This window comes from Gobius niger, assembly GCF_951799975.1.
Source record: "Gobius niger genome assembly, chromosome: 5".
In the NCBI taxonomy this organism is placed as follows: domain Eukaryota; kingdom Metazoa; phylum Chordata; class Actinopteri; order Gobiiformes; family Gobiidae; genus Gobius; species Gobius niger.
Window position 1 is genome coordinate 1129955 of NC_136856.1, and position 22192 is coordinate 1152146.

At 44.5% G+C, this 22192-nt stretch overlaps 2 protein-coding genes across 3 annotated transcripts in view; one reads left to right on the forward strand and one right to left on the reverse strand.

Annotated features, from left to right (window-relative positions):
• il1rapl2 (interleukin 1 receptor accessory protein-like 2) overlaps nucleotides 1-22192 on the reverse strand; it is a 545467-nt gene that overhangs the window by 354415 nt on the left and 168860 nt on the right. The gene's annotated exons all lie outside the window — the stretch shown is intronic.
• LOC306963445 (uncharacterized protein) lies at nucleotides 1407-4845 on the forward strand (the record flags this gene model as incomplete). The annotated part of the gene is made up of 4 exons (XM_079557012.1): nucleotides 1407-1475; nucleotides 3436-3585; nucleotides 3648-3725; nucleotides 4702-4845. The coding sequence occupies 4 exons, from the start codon at nucleotides 1407-1409 to the stop codon at nucleotides 4843-4845; spliced, it is 441 nt and encodes a 146-aa protein (XP_079413138.1).

Here is a 22192-nt window from a genome sequence, read left to right on the forward strand (position 1 = left end):
AAGACATTCACTACAGCCATTTTGAGAGAGACATTTTATACAAGGCAGTTATTCTAATTTACTGCATTTACAGACCAACAGAAGGTTTGTCATCATTGTAGTGAGATATAGACTGGTGCTATGTGGCTGACAAAAGCAGAACACCCCCTCTTTAAAGCAGAACACCCCCTCTTTAAAATGTTGCCACGTACAGGAACCATGGGCTTGAATACTGGGGGGTTCCTCTCGTAGACCGTGGGTAGAGCTACAGCTATAGTTAAAGATCCACAGGACATGGCAGGAGCAAAGACGGACTCGTTAGCCCCAAAACAGCAGCTCTTTTTCAGTCCAGACGCTTCAGAACTCATTCAGAATCACTCGCCCCTGACTATGGTTTGGTTTAGACCAGGACAGGAGTTCCTCACAGCTGCTCCGAACATGAAGGCCATAAAACAGAGCGGAAAAGTCTCCATCGCCTTCGTCTGTGACACCACGTTTACGAGTAAGTTGAGATAAAAATGTCCTGGAACAATAGATTTACAGCAAATAAATGGCTTGGATGAGACTGGATTAAATTCAAATGTGTAGCTGATTATAGAACAGGACGGCATCCATTTATTATGATGTCACATTTTTGTTGAGTTTTTGTTGAATTTTTGTTGAATTTTTGTTGAATTTTTGTTGAGTTTTTGTCACATTTTTGTTGAGTTTTTGTTGAATTTTTGTCACATTTTTGTTGAGTTTTTGTCACATTTTTGTTGAGTTTTTGTTCAGTTTTTGTCACATTTTTGTTGAATTTTTGTTGAATTTTTGTTGAATTTTTGTCACATTTTTGTCACATTTTTGTTGAATTTTTGTTGAATTTTTGTCACATTTTGTTGAGTTTTTGTCACATTTTTGTTGAGTTTTTGTTCAGTTTTTGTCACATTTTTGTTGAATTTTTGTTCAGTTTTTGTCACATTTTTGTCACATTTTTGTTGAGTTTTTGTCACATTTTTGTTGAGTTTTTGTTCAGTTTTTGTCACATTTTTGTTGAATTTTTGTCACATTTTTTGTCACATTTTTGTCACATTTTTGTTGAATTTTTGTCACATTTTTGTTGAGTTTTTGTCACATTTTTGTCACATTTTTGTTGAATTTTTGTCACATTTTTGTTGAGTTTTTGTCACATTTTGTCACATTTTTGTTGAGTTTTTGTCACATTTTTGTCACATTTTTGGACACGGAGCTCCTGGACACATGTTGGAGCTCCTGGACCCGTGTCTGACCTCCCGGACACAGTGGGACTGAATGAATCTGCTCCGTCTGTAAGTACGCACTCACACAAACATCTCCGCGTACTCGACGTGTTCCCCCCGAAGTTTGACGGATTGTGATTCGCGGCGTAACAGATTAACACGGAGCGCGGACGTGGCAGGAGACAAATCATGCTGTCGGCGCCGCGCTCGCCCATCGCCGCCGTGTTTGAGCGGCGGAGGAACGCACGCAACAAAGACGTATTGTGGAGGCCGTGAATTCATCTGCAGACGATTTATCATAAACAGAGAGGGGAGGGGGGAGAGAGGGGAGGGGAGAGAGACGAGAGAGAGGGGGAGAGAGGAGAGAGGGAGGAGAGGAACAGGAGAGAGGGAGGGGAGAGAGAGAGGAGAGGGAGGAGAGAGAGGGAGGAGAGGAACAGGAGAGAGGGAGGGGAGAGAGAGAGGAGAGGGAGGAGAGAGAGAGAGGGGAGAGAGGGAGAGAGGGGAGAGGAGAGAGAGGAGAGAGAGGAGAGAGAGGAGAGAGAGAGAGAGGGGAGAGGAGAGAGGGAGAGAGGGGAGAGAGGAGAGAGAGGAGAGAGAGGAGAGAGAGGAGAGAGAGAGAGAGGGGAGAGGAGAGAGAGGGAGGAGAGGGAGAGGGGAGAGGAGAGAGAGGAGAGAGAGGAGAGAGAGGAGAGAGAGAGAGAGGGGAGAGGAGAGAGAGGGAGGAGAGGGAGAGGGGAGAGAGAGGAGGGGAGAGAGGGAGAGAGGGGAGAGGAGAGAGAGGAGAGAGAGGAGAGAGAGAAGAGAGAGGAGAGAGAGAAGAGAGGGGAGAGGGAGAAGAGAGAGAGGAGAGAGGAGAGGAACAGGAGAGAGGGAGGGAGAAGAGAGGGGAGAGAGAGGGAAGGGATGGGAGAGGAGAGAGGAGAGAGGGGAGAGAGAGAGAGGAGAGAGGGGAGAGAGGAGAGAGAGAGAGGAGAGAGGGGAGAGAGGAGAGAGAGAGAGGAGAGAGGGGAGAGGGGAGAGAGAGAGAGGAGAGAGGGGAGAGAGGAGAGAGAGAGAGGAGAGAGAGGAGAGAGGGGAAGGGATGTTAGACAAATACAAGTATATTAGGAGGCATATGAGAGTTACCAGCACAGTCTCTCGCTCTGCATCAGTGCAGGAAATAAAGCCGTTTTTCAGTACTAAACTGGGTCATGTGATTTGTAAACTTTATATCGAAGGGACATTTTAGAATTCAAACCAAATTGGAGCAAAAGATTGTGGAAAAAGCTGCAGCTGAGTTTGTTTTTGTGATCTGGACGAGGTTCTGTCTCTGAGCAAAAATGAAAGTTTCTCCGACATTTAGATTTAGCTTGAAAACAATGGAATGTTTCTGAATGACTTTGAATTCTGACTTCATTCTTTTAATGCCCCAAAGTCACCGTGGAGGAAGAAACCTGCTGCTTTTTCTTTCATAAAAATGTTTTCATGTAACAGTTGTGATGTTTTAAGCACATTATTAACGTGATCACTGTTGGTTTCCCGTCAGATGTTACGTAATGCTCTCCTAATGAGTGAGTTCTTCTCCTGTTCCTGCAGCTCCACTGTAGAAACACTGCACTGTACTGTAAAGTATAACATGAGAGCGGCTCAGCGCGCCCTCATGGCCTCGCTAATGGAGCCGGGGGGGCACGGGGGGGGGGCACGGGGGGGGGCTGAGGGCACTTCACACTGATACCGCAGTGGAAAGAGCTGCCATATTTAACTCCGATATCACCGGTTTCCTCCAAACACGCTCCGACAGCTCTGCAGGAGTGAGAGGAGACGAGGCGACGAGGAGCTCCTCACACGGAGAAGAAACGCTCTTAGACCTTCTCAGATCCAGGCAGGGCATGTTCAGGAACCAACACAGCCGAGACTTCAGGAGCAGCTCATTTCAGAAAGACCCACACCTTTTCATATTGACTTTAACCTGGAGAAGTGCTGCTGCTCCTGCTTCTCCTGCTCCTGCTCCTGCTGCTTCTTCTGCTCCTGCTGCTTCTTCTGCTCCTGCTCCTGCTCCTGCTCCTTCTTCTGCTTCTGCTCTTGCTCCTGCTCCTGCTCCTGCTTCTTCTTCTGCTCCTGCTCCTGCTCCTGCTTCTGCTCCTGCTCCTGCTCCTGCTCTTGCTCTTGCTCCTGCTGCTTCTTCTGCTCCTGCTCCTGCTCCTGCTCTGCTGCTTCTTCTGCTCCTGCTTCTGCTCCTGCTTCTTCTTCTGCTCCTGCTCCTGCTCCTGCTCCTGCTCCTGCTCCTGCTCCTTCTTCTGCTCCTGCTCCTGCTCCTGCTCCTGCTGCTCCTGCTCCTGCTCCTGCTCCTGCTCCTTCTTCTGCTCCTGCTCCTTCTCCTGCTCCTGCTCCTGCTCCTTCTTCTGCTCTGCTTCTGCTCCTGCTTCTTCTTCTGCTCCTGCTGCTCCTGCTCCTGCTCCTGCTCCTGCTCCTGCTCCTTCTTCTGCTCCTGCTTCTGCTCCTGCTCCTTCTTCTGCTCCTGCTCCTGCTCCTTCTCCTGCTTCTGCTCCTGCTCCTTCTTCTGCTTCTGCTCCTGCTTCTTCTTCTGCTCCTGCTCCTGCTCCTTCTCCTGCTCCTGCTCCTGCTTCTTCTTCTGCTCCTGCTTCTTCTTCTGCTCCTGCTCCTGCTCCTTCTTCTGCTCCTGCTTCTTCTTCCTGCTCCTGCTTCTTCTTCTGCTCCTGCTCCTGCTCCTGCTCCTTCTTCTGCTCCTGCTTCTTCTTCTGCTCCTGCTCCTTCTCCTGCTCCTGCTCCTGCTTCTTCTTCTGCTCCTGCTTCTTCTTCTGCTCCTGCTCCTGCTCCTTCTTCTGCTCCTGCTTCTTCTTCTGCTCCTGCTTCTTCTTCTGCTCCTGCTCCTGCTCCTGCTTCTGCTCCTGCTCCTTCTTCTGCTTCTGCTCCTGCTTCTTCTTCTGCTCCTGCTCCTTCTCCTGCTCCTGCTCCTGCTCCTGCTTCTTCTTCTGCTCCTGCTTCTTCTTCTGCTCCTGCTCCTGCTCCTTCTTCTGCTCCTGCTTCTTCTTCTGCTCCTGCTCCTTCTCCTGCTCCTGCTCCTGCTCCTGCTTCTTCTTCTGCTCCTGCTTCTTCTTCTGCTCCTGCTTCTTCTTCTGCTCCTGCTTCTTCTTCTGCTCCTGCTTCTTCTTCTGCTCCTGCTTCTGCTCCTGCTTCATTCATGCAGGTTTGATCCTGTTTGATCAAACTTCACTTCTCCTGAATCACTTCTTTTGTTTTTCGATACCAGTGCTTTAGCGATACTGGGTTGTCGATACTGATACCTGAGCGATACTTTTCCGATACCGATACTCAAATAATGTTGGAAGATTTGCAAATGCACAAAATAATGTCAAGAAATGTGAGGAAAATGGGGAATAATTTGGGGGAAAATCAGAAAAATTGGAGCAAAAATAAGAAAACTTTATGTAAAAAAATGACTGAGTAACACTTTCTAAAGCGATGTGACTGATGTGGTCAGATGAATGTGAGGTTTGTGAGTCAGGAGAAACATCTGGATACTTCCTGCTTTGGGGACTTTTCTCCAGCCTTTACTTCTGAAACGTCTGATTTCCCCAGGACGTTCTGTGAGTTCTTCTCCGTGAGTCTCTGTGAGTCTCCGTGAGTCTCTGTATGTCTCTGTGAGTCTCCGTGAGTCTCCGTGAGTCTCTGTATGTCTCTGTGAGTCTCCGTGAGTCTCCGTATGTCTCTGTGAGTCTCCGTGAGTCTCCGTGTGTCTCTCCGTGTGTCTCCGTGTGTCTCCGGGAGTCATTATCCAGGCATTTTTTATCAATTTTTTTGTCATTTTTTAATCAAATTTTTGTCATTTTTTATCACATTTTTTGTCATTTTTTTATCACATTTTTGTCATTTTTTTTATCAAATTTTTGTCATTTTTTTATCACATTTTTGTCATTTTTGAATCAAATTTTTGTCATTTTTCTGTCAAATTTTTGTAATTTTTTGTGACATTTTTGTGAATTTTTTGCCACTTTTTCATCAATTTATTTCGTCACTTTTTTGTCACATTTCCATCCTTGTTTTCGTCTCAGTTTTGTCGCTATTTTCACAGCTTTTTTCCAGAAGCTTTTGGATTGGGGTAAAGCTGGAGAAAATGTGCTGGGTTCAGTCTCGGTGAGTCTCCGTGAGTCTCGGTGAGTCTCCGTGAGTCTCCGTGAGTCTCCGTGACTGGCGAGCCCAGGTAACACCGTGTCACCGCAGCTCCGTAATAGCTTTGTTAAACACGCCGTGTGTGATTTTGTTTCTGGCCGACGGAGCGGAGCGGCTTTTTCGTGTCGCTCTGAAATGAAAACGTCAGATTCCGAATCGCGCGGGGCCTCGGAGCTGTCGGGGCCGTCGCGGGGAAGCGGAGCCACAGCGAGGAGAACCTACACGGAGTCATTAAAAAGGCAATCGTGTCGGGTGTCACCGGGGGGGGGGGGGATATCACACGCGTGACGATGGTAAACAGTACAGTCAGGAGAGAGGGGAGTCATTATCCAGGCAGGGGGAGACTTTCTCTGCAGCTCCTTTCACCTCAGGCTGTTTCCCCGACACTTCACCTGGATTTGAAGTTTTAACCAAACGAGCGGCGGCGGCGGCGGAGGAGGAGGAGGAGGAGGAGGAGGAGGAGGAGGAGGAGGAGGAGGAGGAGGAGAGAGGAGGAGGAGGAGGAGGAGGAGGAGGAGGAGGAGGAGGGGGAGGAGAAACTTTCAGATTTACAGTGCGGTTTACAGCGAGTTCTCTTCAAACATCGTCAGCATCGTCAACTCGCTGAGATTCTGCAGAAAACATCGGTACAAGAGTTGCATCAAATCACATCACGATCACACTTTACACGCGTGACGTTTAAAAACACACTTTACACGCGTGACGTTCAAAAACACAAGCGGCAAAAAGAGATTCTTATTTTAGAAACTACAAAGTGTTTGGACGTCATGGTGAGCTGGTTCCTTCATGACGTTACTCTTCAGTGAAGCGTGTACTTTAACCTCTTAACTCCCGCCTGAACCCAGAGGATCTTTTTCCTCACGTCAGCAGTTTTTCCATCATTTTTTTTGTTGGGTGTTCAACTCATTTTTGTAACTTTTTTGTCATTTTTTTTGTCATTTTTTGTCAATGTTTTCTCACTTTTTTCTCACATTTTTGTCATTTTTTAAATTTATTTTTGTCACATTTTGTCATTTTCTGGTCAAATTTTTATAACATTTTTTGTCATTTTTTTAATTTATTTTTGTAACTTTTTTGTCATTTTTTTAATCAAATTTTTGTCATTTTTTAATCAATTTTTTGTCATTTTTTTGTCATTTTTTTATCACATTTTTGTCATTTTTTTTTAATCAATTTTTTGTCATTTTTTATCAAATTTTTGTCATTTTTTTATCAAATTTTTGTCATTTTTTTGTCATTTTTTTATCACATTTTTGTCATTTTTTTGTCATTTTTTTTAATCAATTTTTTGTCATTTTTTTATCACATTTTTGTCATTTTTTTATCACATTTTTGTAATTTTTTTATCACATTTTTGTTATTTTTCGTCAATATTTTGTAATTTTTTGTGACATTTTTGTGAATTTTTTGTCACTTTTTCATCAATTTTTCGTTACTTTTTTGTCACATTTCCATCATTGTTTTCGTCTCAGTTTTGTTGCTATTTTCACAGCTTTTTTCCAGAAGCTTTGGGATTGGGGTAAAGCTGGAGAAAATGTGCTCAGTTCAGGTGGGAGGTAAGGGGTTAACGTGTAATTACCTGCACCTACACGTGTAATTACTCCCTCGACACGTGGACCTCAGACTGGGATCTATGGGCGGATCGATACCAAACGGCTACTTTTTAGGAGTCGATACTGGGTTAAAAAGTGTTGATTCTAATTTGCATTTGTAAAAAAGAAGGTTCAGGGATTACGAATGACTGACTGGAATGTTCTGTCGTATAAAGCTCCACAGCAGCAGAGGAGTGGACTGACCTGTAGATCATTCAGTTTAGGTTCTGATTGTCATTTTAAACTTGATGTATTTACTTTCACATTGACATTGTTTAATTAAGGCAAGGAACGTTTTTTTTGTAGAGCACAGGGTAAAAAGAACAGTTTATCCCGGGGAACCTCAACACTCACAGAGATTAGACAGTTCCTTCTGACGCTGGAAAGAACGTCCATAATGTTTGAAGGGCAGGTCTGATGCTCCTTCTGCCCAGATATGGAAAAATACCATTTCTGAGGTTGTAACTTTGGACAGATTGAGATATTGTCGCACGCATTTAAAAAAGGGGAGAAAATCTTGGACTGTCTTAAACTGGAAAGGTCTGTTCTGTATAATCTCAGTAGAACCCGACTCCTCTGAGGTAAACTCTGTATATATTATATTATTTTCCTTCCTTGCTTAAATGCTATTGACGTAACAATAATAAAAACTGTTTTCAGCCTGAGGCCTGTCTCACATCCTCATGGAGACTGTTCAGATTTTAACTGTAGCCTCAGCATGTTTAGTCCTGACTCTGGAACCACCAGGAGGCCCCTCCCTTAGGGCTTTTCCACCAAGGTGCTGGTTCAGAGCTGGTTCTGGTGCCCGGTTGGTTCCAGACTGACTTGGTTTTCCACCAAAATGAGAGCTGTGCCTAATGTCATGGCAACGCTTTGGGAAGTCAACATCAAACATGGATAGTAACGTCTCCCTACAGCCACTACTGGTTATAAAATACAGAAAAATAAGTTTATGTTTCAGTCACAGCAGCTGGTAGCATTTTGATTTCTTCTTTCTAACTCTTGTTTTAGCTGAAGAGCATAAAGCAAAACAACAGTTTCCTCCACAGAGACTGTTTTGGCTTACTAATGGCAACTAATATTGATTGTTTGTTGGAGGAGAGAGCCACGCCCCCAGCCGCTGACATCACTGCTGCTCGTTTCTTGGTCCAGCTTTTAACTGGTTCCCGACCGGCACCAGATTTTGGAACCAAGAGCCAGCGTTTTTTCAGTGGAAAACGAAAGAACCGGTTCTGAAACTGGAACTGGCCCAGAACCAGCACCGGCACCAGCCTGGTGGAAAAGGGCTCCCTGAGATGGTTCACACGGCTCTAACATGTCAGATGGACTTTGGTGCTAAACCATGAACAGACTTGTAACAAACAGAGCACATTAACCAGTTAAAGCAGGGGCTTCACGCTCCGGTATATTGTTATTATTATTATTGAGAAACATAATGAACGATGATCATTTTAAATGGAGCTGATTTGGTCCAGAGCGCGACAGGTCTGGGACTTTATAAATCATAAGAACAAGTCTGTATCAGTTTCTACAAACCACAGGCGTCCATTTACCACGTGGCTATAATGTGTTTATATCCGGATCTCTCATTCTGACAGTGCCCTCTGCTGGACACATGTGGAATGTGTCCTTTGTTAATCTTGGCGGCCCCTTGTGGCTGGAGTGAGCAGTAGTTTCTGGTCATGTTAAATCAAACCGTCTCATGGTTTAATTTTACATATTAATAACATGTTTTACAAATGTATATTGATTGAAATGCATTGACCCGTGTGGAACATGACCCCGAAAGTATCGTTATCGCCATGACGACAGAGACACAGGGAAAGGTCAGGGTTTATTTATATAGCACATTTAAAAACAGAGTACTGCCCCAAAGTACTTTCCATATTCAGTGCAAAAATACAGACACACAAAAAACATATTACTTCAACAATGTACAAAAAATAAAAACTGCAGCATAATCAAATGTCTCGCTCAGCTTGGATTAAACGCCCGTGCAAAGAGACTTGAAATTGTCAACAGGGGAGGCCGTTCTGATTGGCCGAGGCAGAGAGTTCCAGAGTTTAGGGCGACAGCAAAGGCTCGATCTCCTCGGGTTTTTCGTTTGGACCGTGGGCTAAAGTCTAAGAGCAACTGGTCCGAAGACCTTCCCTCAGCGGCGGCTCTGCTCGCCATATTCAGGTCACACTCGCCGATCCTCCCGTGTTTCCCGTGTTTCTCAGAGCAAACACTCCGTGGGTTTAAGCAAACACAATGTGCTCAGCGATGCTAATCCCGCACGGAGCCGAGCCGCCCACTCACGCTGTGAACACGAGGGGGGAGGGGGAGCACGAAACGCTCATAACCCCCACCTGAACCCAGCACGTTTTCTCCACTTAGGTTTTACCCAAATCCAAAAGGTTCTTGGAAAAAGCATCAAAGTAGCGACAAAAACGAGGATGAAAAGAAAAACACAAAAGAGAAACAAGAAGAAATGTCAATAAAGTGACTTCAACACGGCAACAATGAGGATAAAGGCGTCGCTCTGGCCTATCGGCTGTGACATTTAGATTTGGGTGAAGCTGAACTGGAGAAAATGTGTTTATTTATTTGTTTAAGGCGGGGTTAAGATCATTAAGTCTTATATCCTGAATAATCGACCTCTTGGAGCTTTTAACCATGTTGTTGATATTTCCTGATCACAAACACCCAGAGTGTTTTTAGCTTCATTCACACAGTTCTAACAATCCTCCTGAATCCTGCTCTCTGAGGCTCCGCCCTCTGAGGCTCCGCTCTCTGAGGCTCCGCCCTCTGAGGCTCCGCCCTCTGAGGAAAACACTGAGCTGTGACTCTGACGTTTTTTACATCCTAGAGTCAAACAGGAAGAGCCCGACGTCAGTGACGTAATGACTTAGGCCTGACTTTAATTTATAAAACAGTGTTTTCATTATTTCTGTTGTAAGAAATCCCCTGCAGAGAAAACAAACAAACAAACAAACAAACAAACAAACAAACAAACAAACAAACAAACAAACAAACCCCCCTGAGCGTCTGAACAGACGTCATGTTTGTGAAGAAGCAGCTCTTTCTAACCTACTCTGGACACGCCTGTTCTTTATTCTTACCTAACGATAATGTCACGGAGAAAAGCGCGTTTGTTTATGAGGACTTTATTGAACCTTCCTAAAGACGAGGCCGCTCAGCAGAAGTTGTTTTTCTCTCCGGGATTCGGCGACTTTCACCAAAACAGTGTTTTTCTGTGACGTCTCTGATGGAAGTTTGTGAAGCTTCACCAGAACCAAAGAGGATTCACTTTTAGAACCATGTGTGTGCTAGCGTGTGTGTTAGCGTGTGTGTTAGCGTGTGTGCTAGCGTGTGTCATCTTGTGTGTGTTAGCTTGTGTGTGTTAGCTTGTGTGTGTTAGCCATTTATGAAGCTGTGTTGTAAATGTCAACTCCTTATACCTGCATTGTGAAGTAACTTTTTGCTGTGATATTTATATTTCTACTACTGCAAAAGTTACAGCGGCTGCATCAGCTCAGAGAGAGGGGGCGGAGTTAACTGAATCAAAGCATCGTGTCTTCTGGGTTTGCAAAAAAACACCAAAAAACACTTATATTTCTCACACATGCCTATACTTTACTTCAGAATGGCTAAAATAGCAGATCCTTTAAGACGGGATTAAGATCTTCACTAAACGCTCAGCTGGGTTTGGAGAATTCGTTTGTACCTGTGCTTTTCTCCACGACCTGTTTTCAAAGGGAAACAGCTGAAATAGCATCATTTCTTTTATTATCGTGAGCAGTATTGACATGTTCCTGAAGCGTCCCGGTGCTTCCAGTCAGCGCTCCATCCCGTCTCTGCGGGTTCACTCTCGGGACACGGGGGTGATTTAGCCGCCGCTCGCCGCAGGTGAGACACTAACCACGCTCCGTCCCTGAAGTCTGCACAGCCACTTCTCAGGGAGGCGGACCCGCTAATGCTGCACAAACTCAAGGCATTTCATGTTCCCACTTTTAGATATCGAACACATCATTTTAAACTCTTCGTAAACCGCACTCTTACTTTTATTCTCTCCTGTTACATCAGTGACCAGAATCTGCGACGTTACTGAAAATCTGCCTTTTGAGCCGTGATCTAAATAATGAGAGGAAGCGAAAGCTGCTGATCAGCCCCAGGATTAGAACTATTAACACAAAATCAAGCAAATTCCCCCAAATCAATGCGGCAACTTTCCTGCAACTATTCCAGTGCCAGCGGCGGAGCACGGGGACCAAGGGGCCCCAAGCAAGAATGTGGGTAAGGGGCAGGGCTGGACTGGCAGAAAAAATCGGCCCGAGACTTTTGGGTCAAGACCGGCCCTCTAAAAAAACAAAAAACATCTAAAAAAGTAGTTCAAGCCCTTGGCTTGAACTAAAACAGTATAAGCTACGAATCGAGGACAATAGTTGCATTTTGTTTCTGCCGAATTTAAGCTCACGCCTCATAGCACTCAACACTTTAATCTTGCCATTTACAATTTGATGGAAATTTTGTAAAATTACTTAACAATCTTAAAATGTGCGTTCCATTAATGAAGTTCCTCTCGAGACTGCAACACAAATAAACTTCTCAAAACCAACCAAATGATCCCAGTGTAGATGAAGATGAAACGGTAAAACTCACCACAGAGTTACAGAGCTGTGGAGTGAGAACAGAAGTCCCAAAAAGGCCAAACATTGTAAATCCTTTTAATGGAAACAAGATTTTCCAAACTGCACTAATGACGATGGACAAGACGGAGTCACATGATATCTCCCAGCATGCACTTCTTGTGCATGAAAATGTATAAACAATAGAGGTCTAAGGTTCTGTGGGTCCTGGAGGGAGTTACAATAAACTATTTCCTCTTATATTCACAATGTGAGGGGCATGAGTGTGATGTCCCAGAGGCTCATTGCTCATTTTACGAGATTATCTGTGAACCATGACTCAAGAAAGCGCCACCAGCAGGGTATAAAAGGCGTCACATCCCTCTAGTGGAGGAATTGTGTAATTGCATCTACGTAACGATAGAGACTCTGATGGCTCTTCACGCTAATTGTGGGTCGGTGAAAGGAAATCACGGGCCTTATCTCGATCTGACTGGCTCAATCGGCCCAAAAGTACGTCGGCCCATCGGGAAAACTCCCGAATCTCCCGATGGCCAGTCCAGCCCTGGCAAGGGGCCCTCTGGTGGCCGCTCGGTGAACTGCGCACTGGGAGAGAGGACGTCATTTAGGCAGGAGCGGGTCACCTGACAACTCCCATAATGCATTAGTTTCCCTCAGAGCAGAAGCTGAGGTTCTTTAGGTCATGAAGAGTCACAATAAACTGGTTTGACTTTATAAATATAATCTGGTGGAGCCGTGAGTAAAAAGTCTGTCCCGGCTCATTAGAAGTTACATGAGGGAACCCTGACTCACTGAAGCAGGAGGGGGGTGAACAGCGCCACAGAGCGGTGGTGGAGAGATGATGTAACTGCATCACCATCATCATTAAGAAGACTGTGTATATGAAGTGTTTACTGCAGGATTCTGAAGAACGGGCTGGTTCATGGGGCCCATGACTGTTGGGGGCTCATGGCAAACTGCGCCTCTGGCCAGCGCGTCAGGGTTCAAGTCGGGGCAGGGAACCTTTTTGACATCAGGACCCAAATCAATTATTATAATTACAATTTAGCGACACTTTGTGGTCGTGAAAACCGCTCGCTGGGCTCCCAAACTCTAATGAAGAGTTTCATTTGACCCAAACAGTTTACATGTGCTGAGGTGTAGCGCCGATTGCTCATCACTGCCTGCCCCCCCCCCCCCACCCCCCCCCCACGCGAGGCACCAGCCTTTCACTTCAACAAGGGACCAGTCATGTGTCCATTTTAGCAGTCCCCATGATGCAGCGCTCGTCCATCACTCCAGTCAGTCACTGTTGTTGTAATATCACGACCCTGATATACAGTATATATATATACTATATTATATGAAAAACGCCTGGGGGCTGGGGGGCCCGGTCGAATGGTCTCGTGGCCCGTCTATGGCCCTGAGGCCGGGTGTTCCCCACACTGAGATATGTTCTTACCTGAGCTTAGACGAGTTGATGTGCACCTGTCTCGTCATTCTGCATGCGCTCAGTCACGCAAAAAGACCAAAAGATGTTGTTAGCATTTGGCCTCTACCTGTGTATTCCTATGGCTCCAAACGGGGGTGAAGCTAGAAGCGACCGAGCTCTTCCACAGACACAAACACCAGACAGGTACGGATCAACTCGTCTAAGCTCAGGTAAGAACAGATCTCAGGATGGAAGTGCGGAGGCCTGTTCCTTTAAGTGAGGCCCGCTGCTTCTGCCTCCTCTCACTCGCCTTGGTCTGACTTTACAGCGAGCACCACCATGTGCTTCTTCCACGCTCTGTCTGAGTTTTGCAGAATCCTGGAAGGACTGGTTGATGGTGGACTCGGTGTTTCATTTGGTACTTATGTTTCTGCAAATGTGGAGAAAATGATAAAAAACTATTTACATCACTATATGACTTCTTCTAGCAGAACTGCAGAAAAAGGTGAAAGCTTGAAAACTGGAAGTAAAAGTTTATTGCAGATGGTTTGATAAAGTATTAAAGTATTAAGAGAATATTGGGAATAGTTTCGTCAATATGTCCCAGAACAGTTTGAGTGAGATCCAGCAGAGTTATAATTAAAAGTGGATTAGTCCGAGCTTGATTCAATAAAAAACATATTGCGTGTAGATTTGTGAAGCATGGAGGGAAACGGCAGCTCCGATAACTCAGCGGCTCTCAGTGGTTCAGGGAGTGCAGGAGCATGAACCTCTTCTTCAGATGACAGGCACGAGCAGGTCATGAGAGACGCAGCTCATAGACACTTACAGGAGAGAGACTTCCAATAAACAAACACGAGCCGCTCACACTCGTCTCTGAGGCCTCGGCGCTAACGAGCAATTAACAAAGCTGTGAAATTTACGGCTCTAATAACGCGAGGAGTTACAGAAAAGTACTTCAGATCCACAGTCTGGGGCAAAGCCGTTCACACCAAAGACTAATGTGACCAATAAAAACTAATGCTTGCATTTACACAGTGGCTTTTAAAGCAGTAGTACGTGACTCCTGCCCCTGGAGGCCATAAGCGCCACTGCAGGTGTTGTACATGTTGTGCTTTTTTACAGTTACATAATACAGATCTTTTTTTTCTCTCGCTGTAAAGACTGTTTAAGTGGAGCACAGTTAGCTTTGCCCGTTAGCCTGTTAGCTTCTACTTCATGATTCCTTTAGTGTGTATTGGTGACTCTGACCCGGAGGCAGTGAAGTTGTAGTTGTGGTTTGAGAGTTCACAGATTTATGTTTTCCTCCTGAAGACACAGTTCAGCTTTACTCAAATCTACAAGGCCACACACAGAGGAGGGGAGGGGCTTATAAGTCATCACTAGCTTCTTCCTACTCCCTTTGAGCAGCACTAATGTTTATTATGTTATATGTAAACTACACCTGTGTGCATCTGCTGCTCATAGGCCAGAGCCACGCCCCATTTGAAAGCTAAGACCTAGAAAACTCCCTCGCATTGTCCTCACTTTCTTCACTTTTTTTTTGTTGCTTTTTTGTCATATTTTTGTTACAAACATATATTGAGTTTATACAGTAACTTACACCACACAGTCTGTACACAAGGCAACTCACTGACATGTTAGATTTGTTGGCGGTTGCTCGTCTTCCTGGGGTTCCGATTAAAAAAGAAAATTGCCAGTGAGACATTACAATGAATAAATATACAGTTTTTTCCCCAGCAATTTCAGCAGAATATAGAAATACAACACAATCACTAAGACAATAGCTCATCGATAGAATTATAAAGTGATTGTGTCAATTATGCCATTTAAAACAACACATACAATGAGAAATGTGCTGTCCAGCTGACTGCTCGTCCCGCCCCCCCGACCACAGCAGGCACTACAAGCAGGTGAAACCAATGCCCCGATCAACTCACTCCGACCAGCTCCAAAAACACACAGGTTCTCCATGCCAGTCTGTGGCTGTTTCTCAATTGCGAGGATCCGTCCTCCGTTTGGCCACTTCGTTGACGTCCTCGGTGGCGGCTCCTCCAGAGTGTCCTCTCTCCGCCGCCTTTGAGCTCAAATGGAACGGCCTCCGGAGCGGCTGCGTCAGGTCACGTGTCAATCTATGCTCATTAAAACGACTGTTTTAAGAATAACAGAGGCCAGGAAACTGTTTATGTGGAACAAAACTTTTTTAAAGTGAGTTCAAACTAATAAAGTTTTGCGAGAAAAGAAAAAAGAAACTATGCTGCAGTGCATCATGGGTAATTTCAGCTCTCCGAGGCAGCGGAGGATCCACAGCTGTATCCTTCGTAAATGAGCCAAACGGAGGAGTCGAGCTGCGAGGGGGCGAGTGGTCCAGGTGAAATGGAACCACTTGGCGGCGCCGTGATGACGCGAATGACGTCCGAAGTGGTCGAGACGCCGAGGATCCTGGACATTGGGAAACAGCCAGTGTGTGAGGACCAGAGAGAGCAGAGACACAAGCAGTGTCTCTCCTCAAAACCTCAAAGAGGTCCCCAAGAAGGAAGAAAAAGAAACACCTTTCTACAAGGAGTGAAGGACTGTCGGTACGGGACAAATGTGGTTGTGAGGCATTAAAACTCATGTCATGACCATGTAAATATAAATCTGTTTAAAAGAATGCATAAATGTGTTTAAAACAATATGTTAAATAGTTAAGCTAAAAACATTGGTTAAAAGTTTATTTGGTTATTTACATTCGCTTTTGTTCTGTGTTTTGAGGTTTTTCACCTGTACCACACGGACAGAGAGAAATACAAATCCAAAAGACTGTTCATTGGAGTGAAGTCCAGTTATTTCCTTCCTGTAGAGAGGACATTCCCTTTCAAGTCAGGGAGCTGCAATTGTAGACTTGACAAGAAATGCAGTAAACATTCAAGAGCGTATTGAAAATGCATTATTTCATTAAGCATTTTACTTTTTTCTTAAAAGATGGTGCTGTTGGGAGCTCATTCCATAGTGCACTGGCTCTGTATGAAACAGATTTCTTTAAAACATTAGTCCTAGGACGAGGTAGTACCAAGTCCGCTATATAACTGAGGAATATAACATATGACTGAAACAAAACACGGAAATGGAAAATGAAGAAAAATGCCAAACTCTCCTTTAATAAACTGCAGCGTTAAACCCAGCGGGTGAATAAGATACAAGAGAACGGAGAAAGAGAAGGAAAAGAATTTAATACTATTAATACTTATTATATTCAGTTTATATTTCAGCTCCACTACCAAGTGAGCGCAGAGAGTGAAGGATTTTTAACACTTATTCTTCACTCGCACCAGTGAAGCGACTGAAAAGAATCATCAAACATGTGAAATAACGTTAAACTTTAAATGGAGCCACACTTTACTAACTCTCTGGATTCCATCTCCAAAAGTCCATTTAAAAAGAGCGTCTTATCAAACTCTCCCGTCCTTGAGTCGCTCAAACTTGCCGCACCTTTTGTTTTAATCCCGGGAATCCTGTCCTCCGCTCTCCGCTCCGTCTCACGCTGAACTTATTTCCGCTGCGTTTAAATCTGCGGCCCGGGTCCCGTCCGGGGTCAGTAGTTATTAACCCGGGGCCCGCCACCTTCGCGGGGACCACGGTTCCCTCTCTCCCGCTCTCGTTATCGTCCTTTCACCCAGAATCCGCGGCCGAGCTAAGCCTAATATTGGATTATCAAACAGCGGGCGATTAGCCTCTCCCTCAGATCCGCATCTCGCAGATCGGCCGGTTTAAGTCGGAGCTTTGGGGTTATCGGCGCGGGAGGGGGCCGTCTCCGAACAAGAGCCACTGCGCAGTGATTAAGAGCATAATTGAATCTTTCAGTGGAGTATTCACAGCTTTACCACTGCTTTAATTGAATGTAATGTATCTGGAAAAGGACCTTCCCGAAAGTGCCGTGAGGAGGGACGTGCACGACCGCTTTAGAGCTGGGGATTTGTTATTGCAGATTATTTTCGTTTGCTTTACCAGGTTCATAACGCTAAAGCATCTGGTCCTTTCTCTTTTCCTTCACTGGCAGATTATTCTTGTTCTGGAACTGGTTATAAGGTCAGGTACTGAATGTTCATCAGTCTCGTTCTTGTTTCTTTTATTTTTATTGTATTTATTTTTCTATTACAACTTTTAAGTAGAAACGTCGTGCCCAAATTCATGAATATTAAAACATAACATCAAAGATCAGCCTCTTATCGATGTCCCATAATTTGTTTTTAACCTCTTAACTCCCGCCTGAACCCAGAGGATCTTTTTCCTCACGTCAAAAGGTTTTTTTTCCATCATTTTTTTGTTAGGTGTTCAACTCATTTTTGTAACTTTTTTGTAATTTTTTAGTAATTTTTTGTCACGTTTTTGTCATTTTTTCGTCCATTTTTTATCAAACTTTTGTCTTTTTTGTCACATTTTTCGTCATTTTTTAAAATCACATTTTTGTCATTTTTTGTCACATTTTTGGAATTTTTTTTGTCAATTTTTTATCAAATTTTTGTCATTTTTTCGTCAATTTTTTGTCAATTTCTTGTGACATTTTTGCCACTTTTTCATCATGTTTTCGTCACTTTTTTGTCAACATTTTCTCACTTTTTTGTCACATTTCCATCATTGTTTTCGTCTCAGTTTTGTCGCTATTTTCACAGCTTTTTTCCAGAAGCTTTTGGACTGGGGTAAAGCCAAACTGGAGAAAATGTGCTCGGTCCAGGTGGGAGTTAAGGGGTTAAAACAGTTCCACAGTTCTGGAATTTTTTTTCAATAACTTTGTTGCAAATAGGAATGGAGCTCGGTCCAGCGCTCGACTCGTGGGGAACTCTAGTGTTTTATTCCGTGTTTCAATAGGAGTTCTTTAAATGGTTGGACTTAGGGACTGGAGAGCCTTTGGAAGTGATCCCCGTAACAGCACAAAACTGCAAAGCTTCTCCTGTGTTTCAGAGGAGCCAGTTCTTCACAGTCTCCATCTGTAACTGGCTGAGTAGGAGTGATGTAGTGTGATCCTATAACGGCTCGGCGTTGGAGTTTTTCCACGCGGTTAGTTTGTGTGACATTTAGAGCGGCCCAGACAGGTGATGCGTGTTCAAAATGAGGTGGAATATAACATTGATACAGTCTTGTTAATAGATTCTTGTCATTAACAGGCAGGCGTACTCCACTTGTTTGTCAAGTCTGAGGTCGTTTGTAATCCAGAATCCCAGATGGAGACGTTCATTACCCATTTCGACTGGACGGCCCATGGGTTTGATGTCGATGTTTGTATTTTGCTTTCAGGGGAGAAACATTGCTTTGGTTTTGCTTGGATTACATTGCACACCCCAAGTTTCAGCCCACTGAGCTTCAGCCCACGTTCTTACTCCAAAATGCAACATCAAATCTGTCGGACGATTCTGATGAGCAGATGAGTCATTTTCATGAGCAAGTTTAATCTGCAGTGATATTTGGCTCTGCAGATGCTCAGGGATGAAGAGAGGTTGGTCTGATCCTGATGCCGACATAAGGAGCAGGTGAAGTCTGAGGTGAACGGGGACGTGTGGAGGGGGCGGGGCCTCTGCCGTGATGATGCCGCGAGCTCGACATCACAACCGTTTGCCTGACACTTTTCTGTTCAAAAGAATGTCAATGTCAATGTCAACTTTATTTGTATAGCACGTTTACAACAACACTAGGTGCCCAAAGTGCTTCACATACAGGTACACAATATAAAATAACAGTACAAAGCAACAAGAGAAGCACACACAATAGAGTTATAATACAGCTCAACTTGAATTGAAAAAGAAGAACCGTCTGGGGGATTTGACCCACATCGGTCCAATCACCACGAGGTGGAAGCCGCCACCGGTCACCACCACGCACTCTTCCCCTTCCATCTGTTTTAAATCATTTGGAAAATATTAAATTCCTAAAACCGGAGCCAGAAACAGCGTTGGAAGAGTTTCCTCATAAAAAGGGAAGTTTTTGGAAAGACTTCCTGTCGTTGTTACTGCGACGTGTCCAGCGTTGCTCTGATTAATAATAATGATAAAACAGTTTAAAAGCGCCTTTCAGAACACCCACGGACACTGGACAATGGACACATTAAAAACATTAATTGATTGATTGATTCATTCATTGATTGGTTGATGTGGTCTGTTAGTCACGCCCACTGGGAAATTGTACTGGCTCCCAGACTAGCATGTCTTTGAAATATCTCGGAAAAAGCATGTAGTCTGGCAGACCAGGCTACAGAACCGCGAGGAGGGGCAAGTCTGGGATCAATCACATGATTTAGGAGATGGCCGTGATTTAGGCCACGCCCACATGTAGCAGGGCATTTATAAATCTGCCCTTCAACTAGAAACAACTCCAACATCCAGACGTTCATTGTTAAAATCTCTCCACACGTTTCTGCAGCACATTTAGAATCTTCACTGTATAAACTGGTCCCAGATGCAGCATTAGAGTTTCACAGACCTGCATCATCCTGACAAACAAACACATCCTGCAGTGTTTTTGGAATCCTCCATCAGATAAACTGTTCAGCATTGACCCGAGCTGAAGAGCGTCCCGGTCTGTTGGCGTCTTCCAGGAACATGTCTGACGTGTGACGGTTATTTGCCGTAAAACATCTGACTGTCATTCTGCCAAAACTGTGTCTTTTAGGCTTTAAAACTGCCCCAAATTATTATGATTATATTTGTTTAACTGGCAAAGTAATGGAATAGTAACAGGAATGAAAACATTTGACCAATTTGCCAAATGCAGGCTAATGCTAATGCTAATGCTAACTGGCACAGGCTGTACATATATTGTTGATATTGATTAAATAAGTTAGAACAGAAACATATTTGGATTTTCACATTAAAGTTGGAAACAGGAATGAGGTGACACATAAAACTGCAAATATTTCATAGAGATAAGATTTTTTTATACTTAAAGAGGGGGTGTTCTGCTTTTTCTCAGTCCCATAGCACCAGTCTATATCTCACTACAATGATGACAAACCTTCTGTTGGTCTGTAAATGCAGTAAATTAGAATAACTGCCTTGTATAAAATGTCTCTCTCAAAATGGCTGTAGTGAATGTCTTGAAATAGGCCTCTGTCTCTTTAAGAACCTCTGAGCCTTTAGACACGCCCCCTCCACACGCTGTCTGTGGCATCAGTGGGGAGGGGGTTCTGCTGAGGAGCAGTGGTTGGTTACTCGGCTCGGAGGCGTCTCCAGGAGGTGGGGGCGTTCCTAGGAGGACTCAGGCAAACCTATCCCTAAAATGGCCGCCATCAGAGTTTTTACAAATTACTTAGAAATACGTGAATGTGCCAAGGCAACACTTCAGCCATGTTTTTAATGAGGGAGTGACAGAATAACATGATGGAAAGCCGGAAAAGGCAATTTTGCAGAATACCCCCCTTTAAAAGTGGACAATGTAATTCAGTGATTATTTTGTAGTTCTAGCTTCAAGTTACACATTTTATACCTTATTAAAGATGAAAAATGACAGGCTGATTTTTGGATTCTATTAAATATTACAAAACAATATCTAAATAATGTTATGTAATGTCTTTCAACAGTTGGTTGGTTATTTCCTTGGGGGCGTAAAAGGCGGCGAGAGGAAGAGGATCCTCTCGGACGCCGCCGCTGAAGAACCCGAGGAGGATCTGCCGGAGCATCAGCGCGTCTGATCCGTCAGAGTTAAACAAACCCGCTCCAGCCTGTTTGCTCAGCAGATTGAGCGCTCGCGTCCAGGTGTTTTCAGCCTCTTCAAATCTCCTCAAACATCTGCTCGCACGGAGCCGGAGAGGGGGAGGAGCCGGGGAGGACACCCTTAATTAGGCATTACAGGGAAATCTGTCAGACGCCGCGCAGCAATTAGTCGCCATCGATCGGGGAGGGGGAGGAGGGAGATTGGAAGTGACGCGGCGTGGAGGAGGGGGGGGGGGTTTAATGAGGTATTTACTGACAGCGCGGTTAATACACTTCAGACATAATAGTTTGAATGTCAAAGACTTCCTTTTTCTCACGCTTCATTCACAAGTACTGCTTCTAATCCAGAGAGCTACACTGTAATGCCTCATTTGAAAGCTAAGGTAAAGTCCTGCCACGTTTTAGTCACTTTTGTTGTATTATTGTTGCTTTTTGTTCCTCATTTCTGTTGCCATGAGCCAAACTGTAGAACATGTGCTCAGATCAGGAGATTAAAGCAGCACTCAGTAACTTGTTGCCTTAATTAATCCTTCCCGTCGTCCCTCTGGGGGTGAAACAAGTGTTAATGTGATGATTGGAGGGTCTTTCATCTCCCACTGGTGTCTCTGCCCAGAAAACACAATAACTTCACTGCCTCCGGGTCAGAGTCACCAATACACACTAATAGAATCACGAAGAAGAAGCTAACAGGCTAACTGTGGGCTAGCTCCAGTTAAACAGTATTTACAGCTGAGTCTGAGTGAAACAATGATCTCCATTGTGTAACTGGATGAACAATATGGATGAAAACCTGGATCACAGTCATTTCACATGTTCCATAAAGACGGCGCCCTGTGGGGGAAGCGGCGCCAGTTTCACAGACGGTTAGAGCTTCATCGCGGCTGATCGGAGCTGAACGTGAAATTACAGCCGCGCTCCGACCAGGACGGACCAGGACGGGTGATTACGGGCGATTACAGGCTTTCACGCAGAGACACTTTAAATGTAGTGGTCTGTTCTTTCCGTCAGTCTCTCAGGGCCATGCACGTCTTTGCTCATTGGTTTGTTTTCCCAGAATGATCACGTGACGTCTGTAGGTTAAAGAGGTCTTGTGAACCTTTGACAGACAGGATGTACACGTTTGCAGAGGTGACGTCATGTCTGTGGTTGTCATGGTGAATAATCACGTGGATAAAACACATGATCTCCAGTGTGTTACTGAGTGCTCTGATTAATGCACTGTACAGGCTCTGAAAGCCTTTCACAAACACTTATGCCTCTGTATGTACAGTATGTACTTTTACTATAACATGACAGGGGCTTCACTCACTCACACGTGTGTCTCTGTACGTACAGTATGTACTTTTACTATAACATGACAGGGGGTTCACTCACCCACACGTGTGTCCACTTCATAAGGATGTTTCCAGATGTGACAGTGATGCGTCAGTGTGTTAGAGCAGGAGGTCCCAAACTTTGTCTGAGACCCCCAGTCCTTACAGTGACT